The sequence below is a fragment of the Sciurus vulgaris genome (assembly GCF_902686455.1).
Source record: "Sciurus vulgaris genome assembly, chromosome: 12".
Classification (NCBI taxonomy): Eukaryota; Metazoa; Chordata; class Mammalia; order Rodentia; family Sciuridae; genus Sciurus; species Sciurus vulgaris.
Window position 1 is genome coordinate 110517915 of NC_136473.1, and position 25368 is coordinate 110543282.

A 25368-nucleotide genomic window follows, 5' to 3' on the forward strand; every position below is an offset into this window, starting at 1 on the left:
AAACGAGGAGATGAAAGAGCAAATGCAGGCTTTGAAGGATGAGATGAAAGGGCAAATTCTGGCATTGAATGATCGCATCAATCGACAGTTAAAAGAGCAAATACAGGAAGCAAAAGATCATTTCAATAAAGAGTTAGAGATATTGAAAAAAAACCAAACAGAAATCCTTGAAATGAAGGAAACATTAAACCAAATTAAAAACTCCATAGAAAGCATAACCAATAGAATAGAACACATGGAAGATAGAACCTCAGATATCGAAGACAAAATATTTAATCTTGAAAACAAAGTTGACCAAACAGAGAAGATGGTAAGAAATCATGAACAGAATCTACAAGAACTATGGGATACCATGAAAAGACCAAATTTAAGAATTATTGGGATTGAAGAAGGTTTAGAGAAACAAACCAAAGGAATGAACAATCTATTCAATGAAATAATATCAGAAAATTTCCCAAATCTGAAGAATGAAATGGAAATCCAAGTACAAGAGGCTTATAGGACTCCAAATATACAAAATTACAACAGACCCACACCAAGGCACATTATAATGAAAATACCTAACATACAAAATATACAAAATAAAGACAGAATTTTAAAGGCTGCAAGAGAAAAGAATCAAAGTACATTCAGGGGGAAACCAATACAGATATCAGCAGGTTTTTCAACCCAGACCCTAAAAGTTAGAAGGGCCTGGAACAACATTTTTCAAGCCCTGAAAGAAAATGGATGCCAACCAAGAATCTTATACCCAGCAAAACTTACCTTCAGATTTGATGACGAAATAAAATCCTTCCATAATAAACAAAAGCTAAAAGAATTTACAAAAAGAAAGCCGGCATTACAGAACATTCTCAGCAAAATATCCCATGAGGAAGAGATGAAAAACAATGATGCAAATCAGCAAAGGGAGGAACTACCCTAAAGGAACAACCAAATAAAGGAGAAATCAAGTCATGTCAAAAAAAAAAAAAAAAAAATGAGCCAAATGACCAGGATACAAATCATATCTCAATAATAACCCTGAATGTTAATGGCCTGAACTCATCAATCAAAAGACATAGACTGGCAGTTGGATTAAAAAGAAAGATCCAACAATTTGCTGCCTGCAAGAGAATCATCTCATAGAAAGAGATACCCACAGACTAAAGTTGAAAGGCTGGGGAAAAACATACCATGCACATGGACACAGCAAAAAAACTGGAGTATCCATCCTCATATCAGATAATGTGGACTTCAAGCCAAAGTTAGTCAGAGGGGATAAAGAAGGACATTTCATACTGCTTAAGGGAACCATAAATCAGCAAGACATAACAATCATAAATATCTATGCCCCAAACAATGACTCATCCATGTACGTCAAACAAATTCTTCTCATTGCCAGAAATCAAATAGACCACAACACAATAATACTAGGCAATTTTAACACACCTCTGTCACCACTGGACAGATCCTCCAAACAAAAATGGAACAAAGAAACCATAGATCTCAAAAACACAATCAATAATTTAGACTTAATGAACTTTTATAGAATTTACCATCCAACAAAGAACAAATACACTTTCTTCTCAGCAGCACATGGATCCTTCTTTAAAATAGACCATGTATTATGCCACAAAGCTACTGTTAGCAAATACAAGTAGAGATAATGCCTTGTATTCTATCAGATCATAATGGATTGAAATTAGAAATAAACAAGAGAGTAAAAAACAGACACTACTCCAACACCTGGAGATTAAATAGTATGCTATTGTATGATGAATGGATAACAGAAGATATCAGAAAGGAAATTAAAAAATTCTTAGAGGTAAATAAGAACAAAGAATATATCAAAATCTCTGGGACACTATGAAAGCACTTTTTAGAGGAAAATTGATTTCATGTAGTTCATTCAATAAAAGAAGAAAAAATCAGCAAATAAATGACCTAACACTACAGCTCAAAGCCCTAGAAAAAGAAGAACAGAGCAACATCAAAAGTAGTAGAAGACAGGAAATAGTTAAAATCAGAGCTGAAATCAATGAAATTGGAACAATAGAAATAATCCAAAACATTGACAAAATAAATAGTTGGTTCTTTGAAAGAATAAACAAAGTTGATAAACCCTTAGCCACACTAACGAAGAGGAGAGAAAACCCAAATTACTAAAATTCAGAATGAAGAAGGAAATATCACAACAGACATGAGTGAAATACAAAACATAATTAGAAGCTTTTGAAAATCTATACTCCAACGAAATAGAAAATCTTGAAGACATCAACAGGTTTCTAGAGACATATGAATTAACCTAAACTGAATGAGGAGGACATACACAATTTAAGTAGATCAATTTCAAGTAATGAAGTAGAAGAAGTCATCAAAAGCCTACCAACAAAAGAGTCCGGGACCAGATGGGTTCTTAGCCAAGTTCTACAAAACCTTTAAAGAAGAGCTCATTCCAATACCTCTCAAAGTATTGCATGAAATAGAAGAGGAGGGAACCCTCCCAAACTCATTCTATGAAGCCAATATCACCCTGATACCTAAACCAGAGAGAGACACATTGAGGAAAGAAAATTTCAGACCAATATCCTTAATGAATATTGATGCAAAAATTCTCAACAAAATTTTAGCAAATAGCATACAAAAATATATTAAAAAGATAGTGCACCATGATCAAGTGGGTTTTATACCAGGGATGCAAGTTTGGTTCAACATCTGGAAATCAATAAATGTATTGCACCATATCAATAGACCTAAAGTCAAGAATCACATGATTATTTTGATAGATGCAGAAAAAGCATTTGGTAAAATACAGCATTCTTTCATGCTCAAAACACTGGAAAAAATAGGGGTAGTGGGAACATTCCTTAACATTGTAAAGGCCATCTACGCTAAGCCCATGGCCAATATCATTCTAAATGGTGAAAAACTGAAAGTATTCCCCTTAAAAACTGGAGCAAGGCAGGGATGCCCTCTTTCACCACTTCTATTCAACATTGTCCTCGAAACTCTACCCAGAGCAATTAGATAGACCAAGGAAATTAAAGAGATACGGATAGGAAAAGAAGAACTCAAACTATCCCTATTTGCTGATGACATGATTATATATTTAGAGTAACCAGAAAATTCCACCAGGAAACTTTTAGAACTCATAAGTGAATTCAGTAAAGTAGCAGGATATAAAATTAGTGCTCATAAATCCAATGCATTTTTTATAAATAAGTGATGAATCTTCAGAAAGAGAAGTTAGGAGAACTACCCCATTAATAATACCTTCAAAAAAAATAAAATACTTGGAAATCAATGTCACAAAAGAGTTGAAAGACCTCTACAATGAGAACAACAGAATACTAAAGAAAGAAATTAAAGAAAACCTTAGAAGATGAAAGATCTCTGATGTTCTTGGATAGGCAGAACTAATATTGTCAAAATGGCTATACAGATTCAATGCAATTCCAATTAAAATCCCAATGACATACCTTACAGAAATAGAGCAAGCAATCATGAAATTCATCTGGAAGAATATGAAACCCAGAAATAGCTAAAGCAATCCTTAGCAGGAAGAATGAAACAGGGCTATCGCAATACCAGACCTTCAACTATACTACAAAGCAATAGTAACAAAAACGGCATGGTATTGGCACCAAAATAGACAGGTAGATCAATGGTACAGAATAGAGGACACGGACACAAACCCACATAAATACAATTTTCTCATACTAGACAAATGTGCCAAAAATATGCAATGAGAAAAGATAGCCCCTTCAACAAATGGTGCTGAGAAAACTAGAAATCCATATGCAACAGAATGAAACTAAACCCCTATCTCTCACCCTGCACAAAACTCAACTCACAGTGGATCAAGGACCTTGAAATCAGACCAGAGACCCTGCATCTTATAGAAGAAAAAGAAGGTCCAAATCTTCAACTTGTTGGCTTAGGATCTAGGATCAGACTTCCTTAACAAGACTCCCATAGCACAAGAAATAAAAGCAAGAATCGGTAACTGGGACAGATTCATACTAAATAGCTTTCTCTCAGCAAAGGAAACTATCAGTAACGTGAAGAGAGAGCCTACAGAGTGGGAGAAAATCTTTGCCACTCATACTTCAGATAGAGCACTAATTTCCAGAATATACAAAGAACTCAAAAAACTACACAAAGAATACAAATAACCCAGTCAACAAATGGGCTAAGGATATGAACAGACACTTCACAGAAGATCTACAAGCAATCAACAAACATATGAAAAAATGTTCACCATCTTTAGTAATAAGAGAAATGCAAATCAAAACTACACTAAGATTCCATCTCACCCCAATTAGAATGGCGATTATCAAGAACACAAGCAACAATAGGTGCTGGAGAGGATGTGGGGAAAAAGGTACACTCATGCAGCCACTCTGGAAGCAGTGTGGAGATTCCTTAGAAAACTTGGAATGGACCCACTATTTGACCCAGCTATCCCACTCCTCAGCCTATATCCAAAGGACTTAAAATGAGCATACTACAGAGATACAGCCACAACAATGTTCATAGCTGCTCAATTCACAATAGCCAGATTGTGGAACCAACCTAGATGCCCCTCAGTTGATGAATGGATAAAGAAACTGTGGTATATATGTACCATGGAATATTACTCAGCTATAAAGAATAATAAAATTATGATATTTGTAGGCAAATGGATGCAGTTGGAGAATATCATGTAAGTGAGATAAGCCAATCTCCAAAAACCAAAGGATGAATGATCTGACTGATAAGCAGATGATGACACATATAGGGGGCGGGAAGGGGGCAAGAATGGAGGAAGGAGGGACTATATAGAGGGATAAGAGGGGTGGGAGGGTTGGGGGGGTAAGAAAATAATAACAGAATGAATGAAAAACTATTACCCTAGGTAAATGTATGTTTACACAAATGGTATGCTTCTACTTCATGTACAGAGAAACAAGATGTATCCCATTTGTTTATAATAAAAATGAATTTAAAAAACAAAATAAATAATAAGTAAACAAAAAACAATAAGTAAAACAAAAAATAATAAGTTTTATTATGTAGGCTGTCATAATCATTCTATCATTGTTGTTACTAATATTTTACTGTGCCTGATTTATAAATTAAACTTGTTCATAGGTATCTATGTGTAGGAAACACTGTAGTCTATGTGGGGCTTGGTACTCTCCATGGTTTCAGGCATCCACTGGGGATCTTGGAACATATTTCCTGTAGATAAGGGGAGACTATGAGACTACCATATACCTAGTGTAAGACTTATAAAAATCTTCCTAGAGTTTGATAAACTTTAACTTATATTATTTCATGATTTCTTTGGACTTTTCTTTGGGGAGCAAGGTTTGTGCTGGTTCCTAAGTGTGTGAACGTAAGTGTGCCGCCACGTGTGTGGAACGCTGATCGCCCTGAGAGCATAAACCGCAGGCGGTGCAGAGAGCTGCAGCAGTTGGCGTGTGGAGCCATGTACTGCATTGTCTATTGTGTCTTGACACATTTGAGACTTCAGGTCATACAGGCATTGCATAAAGCAGCTCACACATGAACTTACTTGAAATAAATGGCTGTTAGCCAAAACAAGAATTTATCTTTCAAGTTTTTTGTCCTCATGGTGAATATACTATACTCTTGAGGGAAGCCAGCCAAACACAATATGAGAAAAGAAATCTGGTTAACTTTCTCTGTTAGTCTCAGAAGTACTTGGACTAATAAATTTTGACAGTCTGTTTATTTGTTGTATTTCAAATCTCTTTTTTATCATGTTTTAAAAGCAGAATCCAATATAAAAACAATAACAGCTGAATTAACGTAAGCCCATGTACCACAGCATTGATTTAAAAATAGAACTTACTATGGTATAGCTTATTAAATACATAATGCAAATGGTTGCACAATGGTTTAGGTAGCTTTATAAAAGTTAAATATTTCAAAAATTGAGATATCAAATGCATAAAATGAAAGTTTTGTTATTTTTAATCATTCATTGTAGTAACCTGCAACAAAAATGCCAGTAGTTACTTATTACTATGATCATTGAAATAACTATTAACATGTATGATTGTATAAGTTTACTGCATACAATAGAATAAATAAATTAAAATTTAATGTGTAAATCAGGACACAGAGCAAATAAGAATCCAAATGATAAAATGCATGCTACAAGGTCCTGTACTTTTATTATGGTCAGGGAGGAGGGCATAACATGATTCAGCTTTTAGAGTTCCATGCAGTCAGATGATATGACTGATGGTGCAACAAATGAGTAGCTCACAAATAGCCCCATTTTTACTGATACTTGAGTGAAAAATTTCTTCATGGATCTCAAAAGAACACGCTAATGTGATCTAGCATGCACTGTCCTGCATAATGGCTAGTTTCTTACAAGAAGCCGATAGTGTCACCCCCCCCACGTGTTGGCAATTGTAGAAAAAGTCAAAATGATCTGACCCCACAGCTACTGCAGTGTAGAAGTAGAGTTCTGAAAGAAATGATGTATTTGTTTTATTTCCTTTAAGAAATCTTCTGTTCATAATTCTCTCAATCAAGGTTTTGATTAGTTTCAAATAGCAGTAAGTTCAAGGTTAAACTCCCTGGAAAGTCGCTGTATTGTGGTTATTGTGTCTCCATAGAAGTGCAAAGAGGCATGCTGTACCTCCTAACCAAGCTGTGTGTGTTTTTATTTGTTTGTTTGTTTGTTTGGTATTGGGATTGAACTCAGGAGTGCTCAACCATTTAACCACATCCCTTCCCTTTTTTATATTCTTTAGAGGACAGGGTCTGGCAGAGTTGCTCAGGGCCTTGCTGAGTTGCTGAGGATGGCTTTGAATTTGCAGTCCTCCTATCTCAGCCTCCCAAGTTGTTGTGATTAGAGGCATGTGCCACCATCTCTGACTTCAAGTGTTCTTGTGGAAACTGAGTATGGCATGGACGTTCAGTTGAATGGACAGACCTCTCAGTGCAGTGAGTGGGCCCAGGAGTGGACACCCCTGGATGGTTTCTGGAATCTTGCATATAAGTGACTGAACAATCAGATTCTAAAAGCTCTGTAACTTGGGTCATGACTATCTAGTTTTAGCCTGAAATTTAAAAAGAAACAGATATGATCAGAAGTTCATCTCCTGCCATAGGATAAAATATACACATTCAAACAAAGCAAAACAAAAACAGTGAAACACTCATGGACTGTGTGTCCTTGTAGGTTATTTTTCAACATGTACTTGTTATAAAATGCACCTTTGGGCATTTGAAATGAGTCAACTTGCTATATAGGATATAGAATCAAACATTTTTAAATAAGTAAAAAATATTGTGAATTACTAGGAAGCCTGTGTCCAGTAAGAGCTGCAACATGGTGCCTAGAGCCTGTGGCTCTGTGTGTGGCGCTCTTTTGTTATTTGCATGAGTCTCAGGATTCCACCGTACCTGGTGAAGTACCATCTAAAAGCAGCAGTTAGGGAAGTGGTCACAGCTCTTTTCTTATGCAGTAAAAATACTCTAATTTTATTGAGATTTCCCCACGTAAATTTTGGTCATGGTCCTGTGTTGCCAGGAGTTCATCTTTGCCTTTTTGCGATTGAGTTTGCCAGTGTGTTTGGTACATTTTTACTTTTTGTATAGTTTTAGAAATACATATATTTCATAAATCATGATGCATAGGTTTTGAATACTTTAAAAAATGAAATGCCTAGAGAAGATTCAGTCCAATTCCTGCGTCATATATTAAGCACCTCCTTGTTTGAGATGCCCTCAGTGCTGTCAGAGATGCTAAGATGAATATATCACATCCCTGTGTGATCCCTGGATTGATCAACTCTGAGAAGATTCACAGGTTTTTACATGCTTATTCAGTATTAATTGAGCACCTGTCACATACTCGGCAATGTTCTCAGTGTTCTGGATACAACAGAGAATAAACAGATAGTATCTGTGCTCTTAAAGAGACGGACAACACAGTTTTAGTTACCGAAGCGTCACCGAACTTAGACCCATTGTAGCACAGAGCTGTTAACTCTAACTGGGGCTCGAGACGTGCTTCAGGGAGGTCACTTCTGAGTGCTTGGAGTTTTACTGACCAGAGCAAAGGGGGGACGACATGCAGAAAGGAATCACTTGAACACAGTATGGAGAACATATTGATAAGCCTCTCCACCTCCGAGTGTTTGAGAGGATTTCAGGTATCACAGAGAATTTAGAGGTCTCAGTGCATGTCGTGTAAAGAGGTTTACTGTTAGAGCAAATACCATGATGTGCTCCTTTTGATCCTCGGTCCATGCACTCATTTTTGTTTCATGTTTGTTAGCTTCTTTTTCACCTCTAAACATTTTTAAAGCATGAATCACATAGAAGTGGATGAGGGAATAAGTGCCTCAGGGCAGGATTGAAAGGCTCCTTGATCATTATGCCTCATCTGATCAGACGTTAGGACGGGGAGCCATCAGCAGCGTTTGAGTCAGGGAGAAGCCGTGTCTGGCTGACTCGCCTCTCATCTTGCTGAACTGAAGCAGCAGCTGGGAAGAAGGGAAAGACATTCACAGGCTGAGAGGATCCTGTGAACCCATGGGTCCCTGGAGGTGCTGCCTGTTGCTCCTGCACACTCTGCATCCCTTTCTGGGACAGCTCTGGTCTCACTTCTAGAACTTTCAGGGAATGTGTTGGTGGTCAGTGGCACCAGCTTACAGGGCACAGTGGTTAGTATTGTGTCCCTCGGTGTTTTGCTGTGGCAGGAGTAGTTACATCAGGAAAAAAGGGAAGTGATACAAATCCTTTCCTTCCTGTTGTGTTTTTATAGTTGGTTGTTAAACAATCACCACACATCATCAGTTTATTTACCTGACTTCTTGTAAGAGCATGACCTCTTAGAATAAAATTACCATCTTATTAATCTTCATTTCCTTATCTCTAGGACCAGTATCTCATGTATTTAGGTATAAATAAATAAATACTGAATACATAGAAGGACAGATTAAGAAATGAGATAAATTAGTTGGTGACCCAGTATCCCCAATTAGGTGTAGGTGTTGAATGGAGCAGTTGGAAATAGTCCTGTGTTGTCTTGCCTGGACATTTGGGATGATAGTCATGCCACCAGGAATCAAAGAAGAGAAATGGAACTGGTGGGTAATGGGGAGGGAGGAATGTAGGGAAGGTAATTGGTTTGATTTAGGACATGTTGTGCTTGAGGTGCTAGCAGAACAGGATTGCAGTTTGCCAGCATTTGTTCCAATTACTATCCACTGACAGTTTTGAAATTACTTTTCCTGTGGTTTTCCAGAATACTCAACTATAGAGACTAGTTGGAGTTCAATGTTATCATTTATTTTTTTAAAAAGATTACTTCATTCCAGTAGTACAATAGAAAATAGAATTTATATAATGCATTCTGAACACTGCTTTGTCAGGAAGAAACAAAGATCAGATAGTTTAGAAGAGAGTGAGGATACAATTTTTTTTAACACTGTAAATTTGGTATTTCAAGATCATACTCAGAGTTTATAATTCTGTTAGAAAGAGAGAATGAATTTGGGGAGAGCATAAAGTTACCATTAGAATGTTACTCCTGAAAAATTTTTTCTTTTTAAAATAGCTATTTTAATGAATTACCAGAAGAAAAAAATGTTTTTCTGCATTAAAGACTTAGGCAAGAAAAAGAAGCTACTTCCTGATGGCAACAACTTTATAAAGTGTCCGAGTAGTGTGACACTCTGATTTATTAAATATTCTCATTAATTGAATAATTTAGTATATTCTGAATACAAATAAGTGACAGGACAGATAGGATGCCATGGAAATACACTTGATATTGCAGCTATCATGAACAAACTTTATTCTTTCCTTTATAAATGAGGGTCTTTATAAATGAGGTATGCCTCGATATCATACATAAAATTGTGAGTTAATACATTATAGAGGAATATATATTTTAAGACTGGGCAATAGTAATAGGAAAATCCAACAAATAAGATGGAAGATCACTTAATATAATGTGATCTCTAATGTTTAGAGCAAATTGGTCTTTTCTGCACTGTGGATATTCACCAGAAGATTCAGTAGTTCTTCAGATAATTCAGATGTATCTTAATATCCCAACTGGAAATATAATTTGGAACATGCACTAACAAATCCAGTGCTACTCTGGTGGATTGCTCCCATCCACATGTTTGCCACATGGCATTTTATATCTATGATATAAGCAGTAATATTATCCTCAATCAAGGTCACAGAGCAAGTCACTTTCAGAGCTATGGGATTAGTGCTTAGAGTTCTCAATTCCATTCTCAAACAGGTGTGCCCTAGTTTGAGGAAATCTGTTATACAAAACTACCAACTCACAAAATAGATAAATTATGTAGTGATTGCTTACATTTCAAAAGACTTCGTTTTAGAGTTGCTTAAAATAGGCACTTCTGAAGAGTGTAACATAGCCAAAGGAGCCTGGACTGTTGCTAACCAACCAGGAGGCCTAGTTTCTCTGCTGTATCATTAATGAAGTTAATGAAGTATATGTAAATGTGGGCATGTTCATTGTTTAATTCATCCATCACTCATCCACTAAATCATTCATATTGTTACTCAATGAATCTTTCATGAGTATATTGGATACACAAAGACTAAGACTTATATATATGGCTGTCCTTAAGGCATTTAAAAGAGAGAGACAGATGTGCACAAACAAAGGGAATGAATTTTTTAATGATACAGGCAAGGCAATAGTCTAAACAAGATAGAAGAATGAACTGTAGCAGTTGGGGGTAGACTTGGAAAGCGAGGAAATAGAATCCACAATATGAGCTGGTAGAGTGCTTGCCTAGCACGTGTGAGGCACTGTGTTCAATCCTTAGCACCACATATAAATAAATAAAGTTCATCAACAACTAAAAAAAAAAAAAAAACCCAACAGAATCCACATGGCATGAAAACAGCTTGGTTGCAGGGCCCTGGGGACAGGGACAGGGATGGGTCTTGGGATGACTTTTGGCCTAGGGTACTTGGTTCAACAGTGGTTCCATTCATGAAGAGAGGGAGTTTAAGAGGAGGAGGAGGTGTTGAGGGAGGATGGGGTACAACGAGATTGATTTTAGATGAGTTGGTGTAGGAATTTCCTGGGATGTCTAGGTGAAGTTAAGCAGTTATATATTCCAGGCTGGAATTCAGGAAAAATTCAGGAAAGAGGACTGGGATTAAAGAGTCATCTGAAGAGTCATAAATAATAGTGAATATGATCATCTGTGGAGAGCCAGAAGATTTGAAGAGAATAAGGAGTGAATCCTGGGCAGCAAGAAGATGGAAATACAGGAGCCTAAGGAGGAATACTCAAAGGAGACTGGATTATGGTATCAGGTGGGCTGAGTGAAGGGAGGATTTCAGGAAAAAATGTCCATAATGTTAAATATTAAGTAGAATCACAAATGGAGAGAATATATGGACTTTTAGATTATTAGTGTCATTTGCTAAAGCAATTTAGGTAGTGTTGTGGGGTAAAATGTTTAAGAGTAAATGGAAGTAGAGCTTATTAAAACTTCCAGAAACAGAGGGAAAGAGATGGGACAGTAAAGTTGGGTTTTTTAAAATATTTTTTTAGTTGTTGATGGGCCTTTATTTTATTTGTTTACATGCAGTGCTGAGAATCAAACTCAGTGCCTCACAAGTGCTAGGCAAGCAGTCTACCACTGAGCCACAATCCCACCTCCATGTTTTGTTTTAATAAGAGTAAAGACATCTTTGTTTTTATAGGATGCAAGGAAGAAGCTTTTAGAAAGAAGAGGTTAGAAACAAAGGAAGAAGGAAATGACAGTGGAAGAAGTTTCCTGATTTAGAGTGGCAAAGAAATGGGAGGATTATGTAGTAAAAGGAAAGGAAGAGAAGTACCTTTTCCTTTGGCACTGAAGGGAATGAGGAGAGGGTTCATTCATATGTATGTGAATGTAGGTGTAGGAATCTCCAGGATGATTCTTGATAGTCTCATGCTTTCTGTCAGCAGGAAACAAAGTTGTGTGCTAAAAGAAAAGATGTAGTGGAGGCTTGAGGGCAATGGTGAACCTTTGCAGTGCCAGCTATGGAAGGTAGAAGTGGGCAGAGGGAGGTGGGGGGGCATGTGGAGAGGGAAGAGATGGCACCCGGATGGTCGTGTGCAGAGCAGGATTAGAGTGCCTTCCCCCAGGGTTGATTCTGTATAGGCTGAGTTCTCCTTCAGAGAGGAGAGGTTCATCCTGCAGATAACAGGCGTTCTTGGCCCCGCTGAGTAGCATGCTGCTGGGTCATGGAAGAGAGTGCTTCTGCAGGTCTCCACTGTGGGATATGGTGAGCATTATTAGCACATACACTGTTTGAACACGATTCAAATTGAGATGTGTCGTACATGTAATCTGCACCTAGGACTTTGAAGACTTGGTATAAAATAAAAATTACAAATAGCTCATTACTAATTTTTGTATCAGTTGCCTACAGAAATGACAATATTTGGGATATGTAGGGTTAAATTATTAAAATTTCACTTTTTATTTTTAATGCGACCACACAATTTAAAATCTCATGGAGCTCACATTGTATTTGTATTGGACAGCACTGCCATCAGTAATATAGAAAATTAGATGGTTTCAGAAATGTTAATCTTAGTCTAAAATCTTGGCTGCTCACTGCAATTTTATAGGGAATCAGAGGGAACCTGGAACAATTTAGGAAATTAACCTTCTGAAGTGAGATTGCTGTGTTGGTTGGATCTTTGAATATACTCTTCCTTCAGTACTGGTCTGACTGTCGGTATAACCAGATTAACCATCTGTAAAAAGGCAAACATTGTCAGCTTTGTCAGTATAAGGGAATTTGTGAAATTTGTATGAAATGGTACATCCTTTTAAAAATGCAAGTACTTTGTAAGTGCCTCGTATTATAAAGACAGTGGTTGTTATCTTCTGTTGAGTGTACACTGTTCAGTTTGGCCAGGCATTCTTAGAATATGTTAGGGCATTACCTCATTTAATTTAGTCCTGTACACTGAACCTAGACCTTTAAGATAACAAGATTTTTCCACTAAGTGCTGAAATTTATGTTTCTATTATAGGACAAATAAACTTTATAAGATCTGTGTTCTGTTTTGTAAATTGGGTGAACCCTACTAAGATGAATTTGTTATACCACTGCTATTTCTGATGATACTTCTGTCATTTTCCTGCTATGTATGAGTTTTCAACTGGAGGAGTACTAGGTTATAGGTTACTTTGGAAGGATAAATTTTAACATTGGTGAAGGTATGAGCCAGGTGACAAGAAAGTACTTACCAATTGGAAGCAAAGAGGGGGAGCTTTTTGTGGAGGAAAGGTAGGGAGATGGAACCTGAGAATTCAGAGCAGGAAACAGAAACAAGTCTAGAGATTTTTTTCTTTTTTGTATTAAAAAGAAGAGTGGTGTTAATACAAAAAAGTACTTTACAAACCACAAACTCAGTGAGAGAGCTGTGGGACCTTAAGGCAGAGGTTTCCGCTGGAGCTGTTGGTTTCAAGTGTACCTCTTCATGCCCATGTCTAGATCCCAAAGGTGCTGCAGCCTCTGACACACTCATGCCCAGGGTTCTGCTGACTTCAACCCTGAGAAAGGAAAACTTTCTGAGCCAGAATGCTTAAACTCAATAATGTTGTTTTCATACTTGAGCAGGAAAGAACCTGGTGCCTTTGAGAAGTTGGAGGAGGCTGATGTGACTGGATCATTTCTGTAAGGATGGGAGTGGGAAGGGAGTCAGGTCAGTCAGAACTACAGGGCATTTTGAGAACTTCGAATTTGCTCCTAAGAAGAAGAACCTCAGGACTGGGTTGCACCCAGTAGTTAGAGCGCTTCTTTAGCAGGCACAAAACCCTGAGTTTGATCCTCAGCTTTGCAAGGGAAAAAATACTTTAGGTCTTATAGAGAGAAGTGGTGTGATTTAACTTAGGTTTTATAATGCTTATTCTGTTTCATGGAATGTTGGCAACCAGATGGACCAGAGAATTCAATCTAAAAAATTCCAGGTGAGAGAATATGGTGGCAGAGGAGAGATAGAAGTAGACTGATAGAAGCTATTTCTAACAGTTATATTGACAGGATTTGGCAATGAAAGTGTTTAGAGGTGCCAAAAATAGATCCAAGATATTTCATTATTTTATTCCTTTGGAGAAGTTTCTGGGGGTTGAGCTATAGGCTTCTTTAGGATAGTAAAGGAAGATTAGATAATAATTTGGTTTCATCAGGATGTGGTTTACTATGTGGAGTGAGTCTTTCTGCAGGAGAAATTAAGAATGATTCTCAGGTTTCTAAGTAGTCAATAATATGAGTATACTTCAAAGATTCCATCTCTTATAATTTAGTACTTTTTAAAAAATAGAAAAGAAGTAGCAATATTTACCAAAAAGTAATTTAATTTTCTACTACTCTAATGTTATGTATGTCTCAGACTTCGCTTACATAAATTAATCTTCATAGTTTTTGCTACAATATAAAACAGTTTACATAAAAGTCAAGAAATTTGGCCAATCCTTTTAAAAAGAAGAAAACAAGGAGATCATAATTTTATATCTCAAACTAGTGCCTGTGTCAAATGAGTCTTCGTTTCATTTTGCCAGTGTCTGTTGCTGGCTGAAATATGTTGCCAACACAGTAAGAGGCAGTGAGTACCTATTGAAATCTAGTGGAAGAGACAGAATGGAATTTTCTAAGTATTTCACCTGGAATAGAATTTACTGTGGCCCTCTTCACCTTCTGTAAATTTACATTACAGCTAAATTCTACCTAACAGAAAGTGACATATGAAGCTTGAGAGTTCATAAACCAGATGTTTTAATGCTTACTCAAATACAAGCAGTTCATGCAGTCTCCAATGCAAATAAGTATATTTACCATGAATTCTCAGATGGCTTATTCATTGAAACTAGTACATAGTAATTGAGTTTGATTTTGCAAGTTACTCTTTCTAAATCTTATGCATAGGTTCTAAAAGATCCCTCAGACTGAGCAGAAAATAGTCTTTGGATAGCTTCCCTGGTTTCCCTTTGTACTTCTGATTCCTTCCCTGGGTTTCATTATCTTCTTTTAGTTGTGACTTAGTCTGATATTGCTTATCTCCCAGAAATACATAACTGCAGATGCATTAGTCAGGGCAGGGTTGCACATCTGTGTCATTGGGGTGTTCTAGTAATAGGCTGGAAACACGAACACTTGCTGTTTTAATTGTGGTGGCTACACATTGGCCGTTGATATTGTTTTATTACTCTTGTTGTCTGTGAAATGAAGATTTGATTTTAACAGGCTTTAAAGTCTTGTTTCATAGCTATTTTAATGTGACCAGGACTGAAGCTGTGATAGCCCCTCTTCATATTTATCTACTTATTTATATCAAGACTACTGTGGTTGTCCAGTAGTTTAGGGGAAGTATTTTTCCCCCGTACTTAAAATTCCCCTGAAAATAGTCTATTGATCTACTGATTTACCTACCCCGTACCTTTCATTATGTGAAGGTACTCTATGCTTGATCACAAAAGTCTCTTTCTTCAAAGTTCTATTATTAGTAAATTTCACAGCGCTCTTTTCAGTCTAATTTGCTTCTTAATGGAAGGTCACTTTCATTCTTGCATCTGTCTTCTGTTTTATGAAGAACTGAACAGGATGGCTTACTATGGAAGCGATTTGTTCTTTGTCCAGACATATCAGATAAACCTATTTTTTACTGGCATGCTTAAAAATGCACATTTTCTTGGGTAATTAAACCTTCTCTTGGTTTTCAGTATTTTGCTAACCACCATTCTATTTGGTACTGTTTATGTATGTATGTATGTATGTATCTATTTATTTAGTCAGTCTTAGAGGTCATTCTTGAAGCCAGAATTCTTCCTTTCACTGCAGGAATACCTGAGTAGACTTTCTAGTCCTGATGTGCTTTAAAATAACCAAGCACTTAATGGAGCTGAGCAGGCAAGGCTATAGAAAGGGATGAATATGCCGGAAATTTTGTCAGCTCTTGATTCCCTAAATGCAAATAAATATTACTCTAATTTTTGCAGCATAATTTATCATTTGTAAATATCATAAATTTTAAAGTTACTTATGGTAGTAAATGAAATTGTATGTTGATACTGTGTATTACTTTTGTGTATCTGATAATCATTTCTGCTCCTTTAAAGAAGAGCAGTTGTGCATGTTAGTGTGGTTTTCACCCTGGAGTGCAAGGAGCACAGGGAACAAAAAATCTGTTAGAAACAATTAGGGAAAAATCTACCAGAAAAATGCTCTGCAAAGGATTACTTTACTTTAGCATTTCACTTCCACTTGTAGTATTTTTTCATTATTTCAGTATGTTTTGCATGTGCACACATATCAGACATTTTGTAGTGATCAAAACTGAAACCAGTCTATCAATCAAACCTTTTCAAAAGGATCCAAACCGAAAGCCTAAACACAAGCTGAGTGTGGCTGCTGCCAGTGCAACATGGCGTACTGCTTTACAGTTGACTTCCTCTCTTTTAATAAGTAGGAAGAATGCTCTAAAATAAGGGTGGAAAGAGAAGTATAGGAGTAGCAGTCACACCTAGCTGTGTGTATACATATGTATGCTGTCACACATAGCCAGTCGCGTGGCTCTCTATTGTTATCATGAGCTATTTATCATGAGCCACACTTCCACAGGAGCAGCAGCGGGGCAGCTCTGTTAGCCCCGCATCACCACCACCAGCATGTGGCTGCATCCCAACAGCTGCAGTGTCTCTGGGTGATGGGAATCTTCCAGCTCTATATACATGGCCTGTGTGACCCAGTATGTCCCCAAGTGGCACGTGGCTGTGACTGAGCACTGTTAGCACATTCTTTGGTGCTGGAATCACACATGCAAATGCTGCTCAGCCTCCTTGCACCATCAGCCTCTGCTGTCACAATTCTTGTGAGTTTCCTGTCCTCCAGGTGATCCCATCAGTGCCTGGACCTCTCAATCCTTGTCCTCCCTTCTTCTGGCATTTTTGCCATTAACCTGACCTCAACTGTGATTATACCTTAAAACTGTCATTATCAGCCACTTTAATCCCTCTTCCCCACACTTGGAAAATTAGATTTTCTATCCCACTTCAACACACTCCTCTCAATAGGCACCCCTTCCCACTGGCTGAGCTCATATCTGTTCACCTCCCTTTTCATCGTTCACCCAACCCCTTTCCTCCTTTCTCACTTCCTTTCTTATTCAATTTAAGTTTTTTAAAAATTTGTCCATCCTTTCTTTCATTCTCTTGTACCTCTGTTGTTTTCTTGTATTCTCTTGGTAACACCCCCAGCACTCATTAAATTCAGTGCTATTTGTAATCAGTTTTTCCCCTAAAGATTAGCTAGTACTAAGCAGATAGAACTGTAACATTTTTTAAAAAATCTTTTCATATTAATACATTAAACTGATCCCTTCTAAATCATGTTGTTATGATCTTTATAAAATACAAGTCTTTAAAAGTTAAGTCTTTTATGGTAACAAATTGGACTTCCATTTTTTGTGATTCCAATAATCTATTGATAAAAAGAAATATAGTTATTGTTTGCCTTCTGACATAGGTTACATTGGACTTGAGCCACAGAAAAAGCCTTATAAGTATACTGAAGTTTCATTGCCCAAAATTTTCATATATTCTTGTGGTTTCCAGGAAAAATATCAGCATCTTCAACACATAACATGTATTTCATAAACAAAATAATTCACGTTTTATATAACTTAGTGTTTTTCTTATGAACACCATATAAACTAACTTTAATCTTTATGTATTTAATAGGAAATTGCTCGGCATTTACGCCCTGGAACCCTTAGGGCAATCTTCGGTAAAACTAAGATCCAAAATGCTGTTCACTGTACCGATCTGCCAGAGGATGGCCTGTTAGAGGTAAGGGAAAGAAGGGTCGACCTTCTGTTTATATTCCAAGCTCAGAAATACTCTCAGCAGTTGGCATGTAAGAAACCATTTCATACTCCTCCATTGCACTGTTACTTGGCCATCTGATAACTTGTGACTGTAAAAGACAAAACTGTAGCTGGGCACCGTGGTGTGCACCTGAGGTAAGAGAAGCAGTTGAGCAAAGGAGCTCCAGTCTGGGGCCCATAATGAGACCTCATCTCTTTAAAAAGAAGTACAAATCGTAGTATGCAGTATATAACTGGGTCAGCTTTAAAGAATTAAGTTTTTTTTCTAATTAGCATATACTGTGGTTTAAAGTAATTTAATAAGAAACTATAACATAATTGAATCTTGTGTTTTGGTACTGGGGATTAACTCAGGGGCACTTGACCACTGAGCCACATCCCAGCCCTATTTTGTATTTTATTTAGAGACAGGGTCTCACTGAGTTGCTTAGCACCTAACCATTGCTGAGGCTGACTTTGAACTGGTAATCTTCCTGCCTCAGCCTCTGGAGCCACGGGGATTATAGGCGTGCACCACTGTGCCCGGCACATAATTGGATTATAAGCCATGAAAATATTCCAGTGGAATTAAGAACTGCAGTATACAATGAGATAGCATTAGAAGTAATACCTACCACTTAGTGGTACTTTCTTTGTACCAGGCCCTACCTTGATAAGTGCTTTCTATGAGTTATTTCTCCCAATCGCCATGGCAACTCTAATAGACTGACATCATTAGGTCTAGTTTTTCAGGAAAATGCAAGTTAGATGCATAAGCTTAAGTAACAGCTCCAAATGAATCAGTTAATAAGCAACAGAACCATATTTTGACTTCTCATCTATTACATAAAATAAGAAACAATGAAAAAAATTCTAAAAAAAAAGTGAAAAATTGATCTGATTTGAGGTTAAGAAAGTCATTTCTAGGCCAAAAACAAAGAAACTTTAAAAATAAAAAAACTTATTAGTTGAAAAATTAAGTATCAAAAAGAAATTAAATGAAATTAAAAGACATTTCTCTACAGTCTGAGTCTATCAACTCCATGCATGTGTGCTTCTCTTTTTATGCAGAAAGTACTTTTCCCACCAGTTTTGTTTCTGTTGCTCTCAAGAATGACTGCATTAGCTCTATCAATTTTTCTCCTAGGGTTGGGGATATAGCTCAGTTGGTAGAGTGCTAGCCTTGCATGCACAAGGTCCTAGGTTCAAGTCCCAGCACCACAAGAAAAAATATTGTTAAATAGAAAAATGTAACAAGTTTTGTTTTTATTTACCAAAAGGATTAAATGTTTATTTAAATTTACCTGTTTTTAAAAATATTCCCTTCTCCTTTTGATAGTTTCGGACCTATCATTAGGTTGGATTAGAGACTATCACTCAGTGAAACCAATTATTATTAACCATGACATTTATACCCCATACAAGTATTATCCCAAATATGCCTGTGGTTTTGCTCATACAATTTAAAATAGATTACTATTGCCTGCAGTTTACAAAGGCGTTTACTAAATGACTAAAATCTTTCCAACCTCACTGCATTGAAGATCTCATTGCAAATTATTAACTGTGCAATCTGGAAAATTAATCAAAAACTGGAAGTTGGCACTCCCGCAGCCTCCTTGCGTAGACTGGTGCATACTTTTTTCTTAATTTGTTCTTTGTAGATATACATGACAGGAGAGTGTATTTTGACATATAATACATACATGGAGTATAACTTATTCTAATTAGGATCCCATTTTGTGGTTATACATGATGTGGAGTTTCACTGATCATGTATTCATATATGAACAGAGGAAATTATGTCCAACTCATTCTACTGTCTTTCCTATTCCCACCCCCCACTTCTTCCCTTCATTCCCCTTTGTCTAATCAAATGAACTTCTATACCCCCACCCACTTGTTTTGTGTAAGCATCCACATATCAGAGAGAACATTTGGCCTTTGGTTTTTTGGAACAGGCTTATTTCACTTAGCATGATAGACTCCAGTTCCATCCATTTACCAGCAAATGCTATAATATCATTCTTTTTAAGGCTTAGTAATTTTCCATTATGTATATGTATACCACATTTTCTTTTTCTGTTCAGCTATTGAAGGACACCTAGTTAGTTCCATAGCTTTGCCATTGTGAATTGAACTGCTATAAACACTGATGCGGCTGCATCTCTGAAGTACGCTGATTTTAAGTCCTTCGGTCATGTACCAAAGAGTAGAATAACTGGTTCAAATGGTGGTTCCATTCCAAGTTTTCTGAGGAATCTCCATACTGTTTTCCAAAGTGGTTGGTGCATACTTGATACAACTTGGATAAGTCACTTCTGTTATCAATAAAATGGAAATAGAATGCTGTCAGAGCCAAGGATGTTCTGTTAGTTAGGAGTTAATGATTTGCTGGATCTATTTGTCTTTAAATGATAAAGTAATATAAAAGCACTTAAAAGCTAAACATCCAAGAGTTATCCACCCATGGAGCTTCAAAGTGAAATTCAGAGTGACGCTAAGACCAGCTCCCTTTTCCGGGAGGCACTTGGTCCTCAGGTGCCACTGCTCATTAAAGGAACCTTGTTTAGGGGTAGAGTGACCTTAACATTAATCACCAAGATTCTTTTGAAAGGCAGCTCCTGAGGAGGGACAGGAAGCATAGAGCAGAACATCACAGGCAGAGTACAGCAAGAAGAGAATTTTCTCAAGGAGAGTCATTACTTCATCTTGCCCTAATGTGATGCTTACTGTGCTGTGTTTCTTTGTGTCACATGTGTAGAGCTGAAAGTGTGATTTCAGTTTATATTTTTCCGTCTTCCATTATTTCTCTTATATATTTGTATAGTAGACAGTTTCAGAGCTTGTTTCACCTGCCAGCATTGTGATAGCATTTTAAAAATCAAACAAGAAAAGCTCTCTGTTCTCTTGGAATTCACAGTAAGTTTGAAAGGTCAAAGGTTTTAGCACAAATACAGAAATCTGATTTCTTTTGATGCTGCTACTTGTGACAAAGTCATTTTGTAATTATAGGGCAGCACCATGTTTATAATACGAGACATCCTAGAATGTTATCTCACTGGCAGTGTTCTCTGGTACTCTGTGGCAGTAACGCCAAAGTTCTTAAATATATATATTAAAGCATCGATGGAGAAAATGTTCAGCTTAACCTAGTAATCAAAGTAATCCTAGTTCATAGCAAAACATTTTTAAAGTAATAATGCCCACTTCTGGAAAGGCTGCAGTAAAGTAGGTAAACTCATGTTGCTGGTGACAGCCTAGGGGCAATAGGTATTGAAATCCTGGGGGGTTTTCTAGACAATTTGTCCCAGAATTCTACTTCTTAGAATCTAACTAAAGGAGGAATATGGCATCCTGACTACAAAATGGAAAGTTATCTGCACAGATGTTCATGGACGAGTATTTGTGGTAATTAAAGATGGAAAGAACATGCGTGTCTAAAGATAGCTCCTATGTCCCCTCTTCTCAGAAACTTTCCATGACACTTGGAAGGCCCATATGTGATTTCAAAGCACTTTGCTTCTCTACTATGATAGTATTGCCAGGAGTCAAAACAGCTCTGTCCTCCTGGACAAGTTGCTTATCTTTCTGTGCTATGAAGGTAGACAAGAACAGTGCCTGCCTCATCAGATAGCATAGTGCCTGACAAATAATAGCTGCCCAACAGATTATCACAAGTACGTCCTTACCTCACAGTGTCTCTGCTCATGTATTTCCACATGAGACCAGGTGCTCATAGAGAAGAGATTCTTTCTTGCCTGGCATATAAGAGCTCTTCAGTAAGTGATTTGGGACGAAAAGAGGGAAGAGTTTGATTAAATTATGGTTCATGCACTCAGTGAAACAGTATGTAACTTTTTTTTTCTACTGATGAAAATATAGACTATATTAGTGGTACCTTGCCTTGATTGCACATTGGAATCACTTAGGCAGTTTTTCAAATACTGATGCCCAGATCCACTCCCAAAGATTCTAATTTTTAAAAAAATATTTTCACAGTTTTAGAGAAGTTGCAACTGCAATACAAAAAATAAACTTTTTAAAATGAACATTTGAGGGTCAGTTGGCAGCCTAGCATCCTATACTTCTGAATACTTTAAGGTATATTTTTTAACATAAAAAAGGCCTTCTCCTATATAGTCACCTTATAAGCATCCAAATTAGGGGGTTAACATTGATACATCACTTTCATATAATTCTCACACTCCATTCCAACTTCACCCAGAGTCTCAATAAGGTGCTTTCGTAGCTGGAGCCAACTCAGCCTCATACATCACATTTGGTTTTTTCTTTTGTCTCTTTCAATCTAGAGCAATTTTTCAGTTTTTCCTTGACTTTCATGACCTTGACACCACTGAAAATAACAAGCGGAGATTCAAAGCAAACATGTTCAGTTATGCCTTTGCTTTTCAGAAGCCTTTCTCGATGGCCACCGTCTGCAGTTCTAGCAGGCTGCTGACCAGGTCTGTGGCTTGTGGCCTGTGGTCCTCACCAGGAGGCACTTGTTCTGCCCTCCATGTTCAGGGAAGGAATGATGCCTTTTTATTTAGGACTCTGCCTGTGTCACCTTCCCTCTGGCCTCCCAGTGACAGTCTTCATCTCACCCATGTCACCAGTGATGGCAGAGGGCCAGTTTCATTTTCTCCTTTTCCCACAGCTTCACTGAAAGAAGTATCACTTCTCTGCCTTTCACTTTTTCATCTGTTCCCCAGACCCTCTTTTTTGGGTTATCTTTAGCAGGAACAACCATCACTTTATGTGCACAGAAATTGAAATTCTCAAGTTGCTGAGTGGATGGATCATGGTAGAAAATTAAAGTATGTTCGAATTTTGAATTCTGCACACTAAAAAAATAGGTCAGTCATCCTTTACTCAGATATTTATGTTTTTGAAAAATTAAAAACACTACACTGGGGGCACAGCAATAAGCAGGGAGCAAGTGGCCACTGCCTTCATGGAGCGTCCTAGCTTTTAGAAGATAGTGATTGTAGTATCATTTCATATAATAATGAAAACATGGATAGTTCTTCTTTCCTAAACATTCTGTTACTTGGTTATATAACTTTGTGATTGTAAAATAAAATTTTTAGAAGTACTTTAAATATTTTATTATATGTATAGTTACTCAAAACAAATCTGAATTTGAATATATAATTGTATATGGATTCTTGTCCTGGTACATTCTAGGTAAAATAGCAGTGCCTCAGGATTAACTGGAAGTAAACATAGACTTAAGGTAACTAAAATGGTATGTAATATCTAGTATTTATGCCATGTTACTGTTCCAAATCCTAAAACAACATCACCGGTTTTGAATGAAGGAGAAGGGAGGTTTAAAAGAGCTGGTCACAGAAGCTAGATATGATATTTAGGATTTGGTTGAAATGGGAGATTGAATGAGTCATGGTTTTATTGTTTTTCTGAAGACCGATTGAATTGGCCTAGGGGCAGGTTTTTACAGGGGGTGCAATGAATAAATTGTAAGTATGTTAGCAAGTGTGGTTGAAATCATAAATAAAGAAATATGTAATGAGAGGCGGTGTAGAAGAAAGGGAGAAAGTAGCTGCGCCAAAGGACTGAAGACTTTTCTGAGGTACAGACAGAAGTCCCTGGAATACCAGAGAGAGGGAGCTGTGGTCAGAGCAGACTTGTCTCTTTTTAAAATTTCAGAAGTGGAGTCTTTCATGATTATGATCAGTTTCACGATGTGGCCATGGACATGCAAGCCAGTGAGGAGTAGAGACTAGTATGTAGGTATTTGAACTGAGAGAGGCTTTAGTGTTGAGTTGAATCACAGTCACCCAGAACATGGCTAGAAGCAGGATGGAAAAGGTTACGATGGTCCAAAATGTGAGGTCTTCAGCAGAGGGAAGTGAGCCTAGGTATGAGATCCACAGGCGTCAGGCTTAGGATGAGGGGAGGAGGTGCAACTCCTCCTACCCTCCTGATCAGAGGGCTTCCCTGAGGACTACAAGGAACTGATGCCCTGGGGCTGTTCAGACTTCCTGTAATGCTAGGAGGCCTAGTGAAGGGGTTCAAGATTCAAGAGAGCCTGTGTTGGTACTGAGGTTCCAGAAGAAGCAAGAGTAATAATTGAGATGGGCAGAGAAAAGACAAACCCCAAATCCATGTGAAAGTAGCAGGATAGATCTTGCGGGGTGGGGATGCTCCAAATTAGTAAATAATTTTCTGATCACTAGTATGAGAGATCCTCAAAATAATGTCTTTAAAAGCCAGGACTTTTATTTTCCTGCCCCAGAGTTTGAGACCTGAAGGTAGGTATGTGGATGAGTAGGATAGCCCTTAAATATCAAGACCAGCAGCTCCTGTGTGTTGCTCAGCCATCCTCACCATGTGCTCTCTGCCTTGTTGTCACAGAATGGTGGTCAGATCTCCAGTTATCACTTCTGCATTCCGGGCATTAAGAAAGGGAAGAGTAAAGGCCAAAAGTGAAGCACACGTCTCCTCTTCAGGTCTTTCCCAAGCCAGAATAGCTTCTCGGTGTGACTTCTTTGGGGGTATTAGTTCTGTGTTCACCTGTTTTAAGAGAAAATTGTTAAAAGTAGTTCTGTTAGTTGGGAACATTGATTTCTCCAACAAAATCCAAAGCTCTATTGGAATGAAAGCAGAAGGAGAGAATGAGTGTTGTATAGGTAGGACACTTCTAGAAGTGGGCATTTTGTCAAAAGGGCATTTTACTGGTGACCAGATTTCCCATAGAATTGGCCCCACTGATCCCTGGATCCCTGGTGATTCTCAAGTACCCTTCCCTGTGCAGGAGCATCTGCATTACCTGAGAATTTGGGGGAAATGAAATTCTTGGACCCTACCCTAGACCTACTCAGAAACTCTGGGGATCAGGCCCAGTGGTCTGCTTTAAAAGACCTTCCTGGCAATTCCAAAGTCCTGAAAACTTGAGAACTACTGCTTAGTGCCGTGGTTCCAGTCAGGGGCATGCATCGAAATCACTTATAAAGATGTGTGTGTGTGTGTGTGTGTGTCTTTTTAAAATGACACATGAAAAGTGTACATTTTTATGGAATACCAAATTATCTCATTCATTTGGAATCTAAAAAGGTTGATCTCAGAAAAGTCGAGAGTAGAACTGTGGTTACCACACGGGAAAGGTTGGTCAAAGGCCTGGGCCAGTTAGTGCAGGTTCTGGTTGGGTGGGTCTGGGATAGACTTTCTATTTCTCTGTTGATATAGCTAATGGTCAAACTAGCATTTAGAAACCACCTTCCTGAGTGGGGCACACCAAACTTTTTACAAGTTGTCAGCCTTGGCTCTGCTTTTGAGGAAAACCTGGACCCCGTGGTCAGGCCAGCAGGGGAGTTATTTTGCTTTTGGGGCTCACTGAGAGTCGGCAACAGTAATAGGCTCTGAGTTCGTGCAGTCTGTAGCCTCTCTGGATGAACTCCACTGCAGCAGAGTTACACTTCCAAGTGCGTCTGGGCTCTGAACAGGGGAGTCTTGGACTTCTCTGC

General features: G+C 37.8%; 1 protein-coding gene across 5 annotated transcripts in view; it reads left to right on the forward strand.

Moving 5' to 3' along the window:
• NME7 (NME/NM23 family member 7) overlaps positions 1-25368 on the forward strand; it is a 201046-nt gene that overhangs the window by 127234 nt on the left and 48444 nt on the right. For 4 of the 5 annotated variants that reach the window (XM_079106075.1, XM_079106072.1, XM_079106073.1 and 1 more), the window contains exon 11: positions 17754-17861. The exons of the other annotated variant lie outside the window; for it this stretch is intronic. In XM_079106075.1, the coding sequence (XP_078962201.1) occupies positions 17754-17861 (108 nt within the window). The remainder of the gene's footprint in view (positions 1-17753; positions 17862-25368) is intronic. 5 annotated transcript variants of the gene reach the window in all.